We start from the raw sequence: 9831 nt of genomic DNA, 5'->3' as shown, positions 1-9831 counted from the left end.
GTATTCCACTGATACATTCCAAGACATAGAAGAGTTGGAGATGGATTAACCGAGAGAGTTAAGAACATACGAAAATTAGAAAAGCTGCGTTCGGAGGCCTAGGGGAAGGAAAAAAGATTGTTGAGTCGAGAGAAGGTTTAGGGATGCAGTGAAGAAAGAAGTGGTTGTGATGGTTGTGAGAAGAGAAGGAGAAAAGCGTGAAAAACATGATTGTAATAAGAATCAGAAGGGATAACAGATTGATTAGTTGAGAGAAAATCGTTTTCTTATTGCTTCGTTTTAGGACAGGAGAGAGAAGGATAAGGAGAAAATCATCATGTTATTGGTACGTTCTGCGGCAAGGAAGAGGAAAAAGACTGACTAATTGAAGGAACGTTTAAGGTTCATGATACTCGTTATAAGTGTGAGAAGAGGAATGATTGACGCTGAAAGTCCTATTCTATGGCTGCATTCTGGCAAAGGAGAAGAAAGCATCGACTCGTTGAGGGAAGGTCTAAAGTTTATGGATGCAGTGAGGGAACACGTGAAAGAAAACCTGCTTGTAATGTGCGTGAGTAGAAAGAGTACTTCAGAGAACTTACGATCGTTTTTCATTGCTACGTTCCGAGGCAGGGGAAGATAACTAGAACAGTTGAGGACAGATTTTAGATTTATGGATGCGTGTTATGAGTGTGAGAAGCGGGAAAAGATCTACTAATTGAAAGACAGTCGGCAAGAAAGGAAAAATGATTAATCAGTCGAAAGAAGCTTTAAAATTTATGGATGCAGTGAACGAAGACCTGCTGGTGAGGGAAGGAGAGAGGGGAGTGAAGGCAGGGGACAAAAAGAGGAAAGGAAGGTAACTTATGAAATGAGAAAAAAAAGAGAGAAATGAGGAAAAAAGAGACTTAGATTTTGCGAAGAAAGGAAGATGGAAGGAAGGAATAAAGGAAACACAGAAGGGGGAAAGAAAGGAAAAAAGGAAGGGAGGAGGAGGGAAGGAGGCAAAGGAAGAAAAGGAAGGAAGAGGGAGAGAAGAGAAGGATGGAAGAGAAGGAAAAAAAAATGGAAACAAGTGGAAGGAATAGAAAAAGGAAGGAAGGGTGGAAGGGGAGGCAAAGGAAGAAAAGGAAAGAAGAGAGGAGGGCAAGATGGATTATTACTATACATCCTCACCTCGTCGACAAACACAACGGTATAGTCCAGCTTGGGAGCGAATGGGAACCGAAACTGCTGTTTAAACTTCCCAGGAATGCCATCGAAGAGAAGGTCAGCTGGAAGGGCAGAGGTCAGGAGTTACGGGGGTCAAGGGTTACTGGGGCCAACTGAGGGAGAGAGCTTTTTTTTTAAGGGTCAACTGGGATCAAGGAATACAGGAGTCAACTTGGGAATTCAGCGGTTACTGGGGTCAACTGGAGGAGGGAGGTCGAGAGGTACTGAGGTCAAATGTGGGAGAGGAAGAGGGAGAGTTACTGGGGTTTGACTGGGAGAGGGAAAGTTACTGGGGTTTAATGCATGCTCCCTTTTCTCCTACAGGGTTTAATTCATGCCCCCTTTCCTCCTGCAGGGTTTAATACGTGCCCCCTTCCCTTCTGCTGTGTTTAATTCATGCCCCCTTTCCTCCTGCAGGGTCGCCGCGTCCTCACCTGTGGCGCTCTGCAGGTCGCCGTCCGGCCCGTGCTTCCTGCAGGAGTAGGTCGCCTCGCCGTCGCCCACCAGCTGCGTCTCCGAGTGGAAGTCTGTCGTGTCGCACCAACAGTCCTTCTGGAACGCGGCCCCGCCCGGCGTCTGGATCTGCCAGGTGAGGGGAGGGAAGGACGGCAAGAGAGAGAGAGGGGAGATCAGATTTGGTTGTGACGGAAAGGGAGAAGGAGAGGAGACCAAGAGGCAAGGAATAGGAGGAGGAAAAGGAAAGGAGCACAAGAGAAACAATGTATTAGGAGGAGGAGGAAGAAAGGAGAGAAAAGTTTCAAATGTTGCAGAAGGAACAAGAACGAAGCGAATGGAGGAAAGATGAGGAGGAGGAGAATAAAGAAAGGGGAAAAATAAAAGGAGGAGGAGGAAAGGAAGGAAGGAGATAAGAAAAGTTACAAATGAAAGTAGGAAGGAAACTCTCTCTCTCTCTCTCTCTCTCTCTCTCTCTCTCTCTCTCTCTCTCTGCCCACCGCCCTTCCCTGTCTCCTCTCTCCTCTACCCACCCTCCCTCCCTCTCTCCTCTACCCATCCTCCCTTCCTCACACACTCACGTACCCTGCCAATCTCATACCAGCGTCCTTCATACATAGCGTTCACGAAGTTCTCAGCAGGCGCCACTGTCACGCATCCCTGTCCCCGAGTCTGCGTCGTCACCACCGCCGCCTCCGCCACCGCCACAAACTGAGAAGGAAAGGAAGGATAGATAGATATGTAGGTGATTGAATAGATGGACAGATAGATAAGTAGATGGTATAGATAAATAGTGGGAACGTTGGGTGGATGGGTGGACAGATAGATAACCATTGATCACAGGCACGGATTGGTAATATAGAGATTGGTGGGTTAGTGTCTTAATTGTTATTGTTGTTGTTGTTGTTGTTGTTGTTGTTGTTGTCGTCATTATTGTTATTATTGTTATTATTATTATTATTATTATTATTATTATTATTATTATTATTATTATTATTATTATTATTATTATAAGTAGTCGTGCCAGGAGGAGGCAGTAGACACCTGCCGAAACGATAATTACTCCCAGTGAGGTCTAAAGCACTGTTCAGGGGGTGCTGTGAACTTATCATTAAACCCAGCTGTGACCTCACTGAACGTTTCCCTTTGTGTCTCACAACACAAGGGGGTAGTCACAGCCTGCCCTCTAAAGACAACTCTCTTCCTCCACACAAAACTACAAGCACCTAATAACACACACACCTTTCACTCAAAAAATTTTAAAATCATGGCGACTCCTACACCAGCCTCGGAGTCCCCATCTGGGGAGGGGACCATAAATGTCCCCAGGTCGGACTGCCTTTCCGTCGACGACCGTAAGTGTCTTGACACCCCCCTCAACTTTTTCTTCATTAACTTCTGCAACATTCGCGGTCTAAGATCTAATTTTCAATCTGTAGAACACCACCTCTCCTCTTCTAAACCTCATCTTCTTTTCCTCACTGAAACTCAGGTGTCTGAGGCAACTGACAGTAGCCCCTTTTCTGTTCCCTCCTACTTTCTCTATCCTCATTTTCGATCCAAAGCTGGATGCTGCGTTTATGTGCGCAATGACTTAACCTGCTCTCGTGCCCACGCTCTTGAATCTTCCGAGTTTTCCACCATCTGGCTTCGACTACAGAGTCATTCTCATACTAAATTTATCTGTGCTGTATACCTCTCTCCTAACTCCTCTGACTATAAGAAATTCTTTGACTACTTAACTTCCAAAGTGGAGCACATTCTGACCCTCTTCCCTTTTGCAGAGATCTCCATTCTTGGAGACTTCAATGTTCACCACCAGCTTTGGCTTTCCTCTCCCTTCACTGACCATCCTGGTGAACTAGCCTACAACTTTGCTATCCTCCATGACCTAGAGCAATTGGTGCAACACCCTACTCGTATTCCTGACCGTCTTGGAGATACGCCCAACATTCTTGACCTTTTCCTGACCTCTAATCCTTCTGCTTATGCTGTTACCCTTTCTTCTCCGTTGGGCTCCTCCGATCACAATCTCATATCTTTATCTTGTCCTATCACTCCAATCCCTCCTCAGGATCCCCCTAAGCGAAGGTGCCTCTGGCGTTTTGCCTCTGCTAGTTGGGGGGACCTGAGGCGGTATTTTGCTGATTTTCCTTGGAATGACTACTGCTTCCGTGTCAGAGACCCGTCTTTGTGTGCTGAGCGCATAACAGAGGTGATAGTGTCTGGCATGGAGGCGTACATTCCTCACTCTTTTTCTCGTCCTAAACCTTCTAAACCTTGGTTTAACACAGCTTGTTCTCGTGCTATACATGATAGAGAGGTGGCCCACAAAAGGTACTTAAGCCTTCCTTCACCAGAATCTCATGCACTTTATATTTCTGCCCGGAACCATGCCAAGTCTGTTCTCCAACTAGCCAAAAACTCCTTCATTAACAGAAAATGTCAAAACCTTTCAAGATCTAACTCCCCTCGTGATTTCTGGCATCTAGCCAAAAATATCTCCAATAACTTTGCTTCTTCTTCTTTCCCTCCTCTACTTCAACCAGATGGCACCACTGCTATCACATCTATTTCTAAAGCTGAACTCTTTGCTCAAACCTTTGCTAAAAACTCTACCTTGGACGATTCTGGGCTTGTTCCTCCCTCTCCTCCACCCTCTGACTACTTCATGCCTCGTATTAAAATTCTTCGTAATGATGTTTTCCATGCCCTCGCTGGCCTAAACCCTCAGAAGGCTTATGGACCTGATGGGGTCCCTCCTATTGTTCTCCGAAACTGTGCCTCCGTGCTTGCACCTTGCCTAGTCAAACTCTTTCAGCTCTGTCTGTCAACATCTACCTTTCCTTCTTGCTGGAAGTTTGCCTACATTCAACCTGTTCCTAAAAAGGGTGACCGCTCTAATCCCTCAAACTACCGTCCTATTGCTTTAATTTCCTGCTTATCTAAAGTTTTTGAATCTATCCTCAACAGGAAGATTCTTAAACATCTATCACTTCACAACCTTCTATCTGATCGCCAGTATGGGTTCCGTCAAGGACGCTCTACTGGTGATCTTCTGGCTTTCCTTACTGAGTCCTGGTCATCCTCTTTTAGAGACTTTGGTGAAACTTTTGCTGTTGCCTTGGACATATCAAAAGCCTTTGATAGAGTCTGGCACAAAGCTTTGATTTCCAAACTACCCTCCTACGGTTTCTATCCTTCTCTCTGTAACTTCATCTCAAGTTTCCTTTCTGACCGTTCTATTGCTGCTGTGGTAGACGGTCACTGTTCTTCTCCTAAATCTATTAACTGTGGTGTTCCTCAGGGTTCTGTCCTGTCACCCACTCTCTTCTTATTATTCATTAATGATCTTCTAAACCAAACTTCTTGTCCTATCCACTCCTATGCTGATGATACCACCCTGCACTTTTCCACGTCTTTTCATAGACGTCCAACCCTTCAGGAGGTAAACATATCACGCAGGGAAGCCACAGAACGCCTGACTTCTGATCTTTCTAAAATTTCTGATTGGGGCAGAGCAAACTTGGTATTGTTCAATGCCTCAAAAACTCAATTCCTCCATCTATCAACTCGACACAATCTTCCAGACAACTATCCCCTCTTCTTCAATGACACTCAACTGTCCCCCTCTTCTACACTGAACATCCTCGGTCTGTCCTTTACTTATAATCTGAACTGGAAACTTCACATCTCATCTCTAGCTAAAACGGCTTCTATGAAGTTAGGTGTTCTGAGACGTCTCCGCCAGTTTTTCTCACCCCCCCAGCTGCTAACTCTGTACAAGGGCCTTATCCGTCCATGTATGGAGTATGCTTCACATGTCTGGGGGGGTTCCACTCATACTGCTGTTCTAGACAGGGTGGAATCAAAAGCTTTTCGTCTCATCAACTCCTCTCCTCTAACTGACTGTCTTCAGCCTCTCTCTCACCGCCGCAATGTTGCATCTCTTGCTGTCTTCTACCGCTATTTTCATGCTAACTGCTCTTCTGATCTTGCTAACTGCATGCCTCCCCTCCTTCCGCGGCCTCGCTGCACAAGACTTTCTTCTTTCTCTCACTCCTATTCTGTCCACCTCTCTAACGCAAGAGTTAACCAGTATTCTCAATCATTCATCCCTTTCTCTGGTAAACTCTGGAACTCCTTGCCTGCTTCTGTATTTCCACCTTCCTATGACTTGAATTCCTTCAAGAGGGAGGTTTCAAGACACTTATCCACCAATTTTTGACCACTGCTTTGACCCTTTTAGGGACTGGCATTTCAGTGGGCATTTTTTTTATTAGATTTTTGTTGCCCTTGGCCAGTATCCTTCCTACATAAAAAAAAAAAAAAAAAAAAGAAAAAAAAGTAGTAGTAGTAGTAGTAGTGATAACGATGGTACTACTACTACTACTACTACTACTACTACTACTACTACTACTACTACTACTACTACTACTGCTGCTGCTGCTGCTGCTGCTACTACTACTACTACTACTACTACTACTACTACTACTACTACTACTACTACTGCTGCTGCTGCTGCTACTACTACTACTACTACTACTACTACTACTACTACTACTACTACTACTACTACTACTACTACTAGCAATGTTAATACAACAACAACAAAACAAAAACAACATCGCAAGAGCAACTATACACACAAAAACAATAAATAAATAAATAAATAAATAAACAAATAAGAGCGTTTTACCACAAGAGCAATGACGTATTTCATCTTCACCTCACGACGGAACTCTGGAAGGCAAAACAAACTCAAGGAATAAAACAGCGAGGCGAGAGGAAGCAGGTAGCGAGTGTGGGGGGGAGAGAGTGGCGGCGCGCTGAGGTCTGCTATCTTGTGTCTCGTTGCTTCTTATATAAACTCCCCAGCCTCGTAATTAACAACAGTTGCCTCATCATGCTTTCAAAGGCTATATAAATATTTTGGTTCTCTTGTATGTTTTTTTTTTTTCGTTATTGATAATGGAGAATCTTTTCTAAATTATCACTGGAGTTCTTAGGTTCTTTAATATGAAGTAATTAAAAACGCCTTTGAAAACCCTAATAATTTCTATTGAGTCACAAATAGTCAAATTCCCGTGTGTTCTTGGATTGGTCATGCAAAAACTTTGCTAAGTTATCACTAGAACTATTAAAAACATTATTGAAAATCCCAGTGACTTCCAATGAGACAATGATTTGCGAACTTTTTACCAGGATCATAAAAACGCCCTTGAAAATCCTAATAACTTCCACTAGGTCACGTATCAGGAGTCAGGTTCTCATTGTGTTTTTTTCCAATGATCAGTCATAATACTTGATTAACTATTACTAGAATAATCAACAACAGTCTTAAAAGTTCATTAACTTCCACAGAGCGTGATAATAATGAGAAGACTCCCAAAACTTTGAGAATTGGTCCAAGAATACCAGATGTGAGTCAGTGATAACATAACTGCGTAAGACATTTAATTTTCACGTGTCTTAAAAGTTGCCTAAAATTTGTTCGCCACAGAGAGACTGCGTGGTTTATTCTTCATTCGCTGTTAAGGAAATGGCTCACAATTTGAGGCCTTTAATTTTTGCGTGTACTAAAAGTCACGTAAGATTTGTTTGCCAGAGAAAGACTGCGTGATTTATATTTCATTCGCTGTTTTAAGAAAAGTGGTCCACAATCAGAGGGTCTTTAAGGGGGAGGGAGAAACTGTCACGTGTGTGTGTGTGTGTGTGTGTGTGTGTGTGTGTAGAGCTGTTGGGGAGTGCTGCCTCTGACATGCCCATTCTCACTTTTTGGGTCTTCTATTTTCTTCTTTTTCTTTCCTTTTCTTTTCTGTTATTATCCAAAATTTATGCAGTGTTCACTTGGTTTCCTCAATATATTTATTGTCAAAAAGGTATGTTTCCATAATGACCTCTTCTTCTCTAAATGGTTGTTGTAATCTTACACTTTTCTCTCTTTCCTCCTTGCGTTGTGTGTGTGTGTGTGTGTGTGTGTGTGTGTCACTAAGCCTCTCGCTGTTGTTTTATAGTGATCGATTCAAGACAGTTTTTCTAGGGACAGTACTCTGAAACACTCATGCGCCGCACGTCCACTACTCTCAAAAGGTTCTAGTTGAAGTTGCACAGGTTCTTAAGGATGTTTTTACTGTTCTAGTGGCAGATTAACAAGATTTCTACATTATCAACAGGAGAAACGCTCTTGAAAACCCCGCTAATAATTTTTGTGGCCTTTAGGAATAGTCTTGGTGAAGTTACACGTGTTTTAAAGGTGTTTTATGGTTTTATTGACAAATTAACAAGATTTTCAACTGAGATTTCCAAGATTATTAACAAAAGAAACACTCTTTAAGAATCCGGCTAATCGTCTCCGTGGCCTTCGAAGAGAGAGAGAGAGAGAGAGAGAGAGAGAGAGAGAGAGAGAGAGAGAGAGAGAGAGAGAGAGAGAGAGAGAGACAGAAAGAGAGAGAGATTTACATAAACAGCGCGAGAGAAATAACAGAGAGAGAGAGAGAGAGAGAGAGAGAGAGAGAGAGAGAGAGAGAGAGAGAGAGAGAGAGAGAGAGAGAGAGAGAGAGAGAGAGAGAGAGAGAGAGAGAGAGAGATTTACATAAACAGCGCGAGAGAAATAATAGAGAGAGAGAGAGAGAGAGAGAGAGAGAGAGAGAGAGAGAGAGAGAGAGAGAGAGAGAGAGAGAGAGAGAGAGAGAGAGAGAGAGATTTACATAAACAGCGCGAGAGAAATAACAGAAAGAGAGAGAGAGAGAGAGAGAGAGAGAGAGAGAGAGAGAGAGAGAGAGAGAGAGAGAGAGAGAGAGAGAGAGAGAGATAAACAGCGTGAGAGAATAACAGGTGGCATTTTAAAACACCGTACGTATTAGATCCGAAGGTAAACAGATAATATTATTTATTCTTTATTTATATAACCCTCCCTTCCTCTCTCCATTTTTCATTTCCTCCGTCCTTCCCCCTTTCCTTCCCTCCCTCTTTCTTTTCTTTCCCTTTTCCAATCATTCTCTCCTTTCCATATTTCATTCCCTTTCCTTCTTTTCTCCATCCTTCCTTCTTTTTCTTTATCCTTCTTTTTCTCCATCCTTCTTTTTCTTCATCCTTCTTTTTCTCCATCCTTTTTTCCTTTCTTCCTTTCTTCCATCCATACTTCTCTCCTTCCTCTTTTTTATTCCTCTCCTCCTTTTCTTGTTCTTGCTCTTCTTTCGTCTTCCATTTTCGTCCTCCCTCTCTCTCTCTCTCTCTCTCTCTCTCTCTCTCTCTCTCTCTCTCTCTCTCTCTCTCTCTCTTCCTTTCCTTTTCTTTCCTTTCCTTTCCCATCTTCCATCGTATTTCCCTCCTCTTCCGTCTCTCTCTCCCTTACTTCCCTTCCATTCCTTCTTTCTTTTTCCTTCACTTTCTCTCTTCCATCACTTCCCCTCTCCTTTCCCATACTTTTCTTTTTTCCCTCTCCTTTAGTTCTCTTCCATTCCTCCCTTCCCTATTTTATCTCCTGTATTCCTTCTGTGGGAAATAATTAGTCCCACAGAAATAAGGATAAAATAATGTAGTGAATTAGTTTATACGAGAATTAAAGGGGCGAGACTCGATAGTTGGCATCTCGACGCGTCTCTCGAGTCAGCAGGTGTAAAAAGAACAATGAATATCAATCTACGTAACTGAGGATAAATAACTGTAATCCCGTCGCTGTGTAATGTTGAGTGAGGTGACTCGGGCGGTCGAGAGTTGGCAAGATGATCAAGATTCGAATTATGGTTACTGCTGGGATTTTTCTGGAAGGATTAATTGCTCCTAGATTCAACCAGCTTGGAGATGCAAGGAAAAGAGAAGAAGGAGGGAAAGAACCAAGACAAGATGGAAAGAGTGCATAGCAGAAAGGACTGAATACCAATATGGCAGGCGAAACAAACCAGTGGAGTCGGCTCATCTAGCACAGCAACCCCGTATCAAGACAGTATAATAAAGCTGACTAGTGAGAAGATTCAATCAGCCTTAATAATGGGTAACGTAAAGATGTCCCGTAATCAGTCGTGAACGTTGGCGTAGGGCAGGAAGCGTCACTCTTGCTTGATATATGTAATGGGGTGGCCAGTTCCTTGCTCCGCCGCCTTTACATTCCCAGTCATAGGTGATCGGTATCCAAATTAAGGCTGGGTGAATCTAGGAGCGGGCAATCGTTCCAGAAAAATCCCG

General features: G+C 43.3%; 1 protein-coding gene across 1 annotated transcript in view; it reads right to left on the bottom strand.

The window, feature by feature from the left end:
- LOC135113660 (apolipoprotein D-like) overlaps window positions 1-6504 on the bottom strand; it is a 7567-nt gene extending 1063 nt beyond the window's left edge. The window contains exons 1-4 of the mRNA XM_064029097.1: window positions 6344-6504; window positions 2230-2355; window positions 1626-1773; window positions 1156-1253 (exon numbers count right to left, since the gene is read on the bottom strand). Coding sequence (XP_063885167.1) covers window positions 1156-1253; window positions 1626-1773; window positions 2230-2355; window positions 6344-6367 — 396 coding nt within the window. The 5' untranslated portion in view covers window positions 6368-6504. The remainder of the gene's footprint in view (window positions 1-1155; window positions 1254-1625; window positions 1774-2229; window positions 2356-6343) is intronic.
- Window positions 6505-9831: the final 3327 nt, after the last annotated feature.

This window comes from Scylla paramamosain, chromosome 26 (assembly GCF_035594125.1).
Source record: "Scylla paramamosain isolate STU-SP2022 chromosome 26, ASM3559412v1, whole genome shotgun sequence".
In the NCBI taxonomy this organism is placed as follows: Eukaryota; Metazoa; Arthropoda; class Malacostraca; order Decapoda; family Portunidae; genus Scylla; species Scylla paramamosain.
Note: the sequence above shows the minus strand (reverse complement) of the source record. Positions and strands in the feature narration are given on the sequence as shown.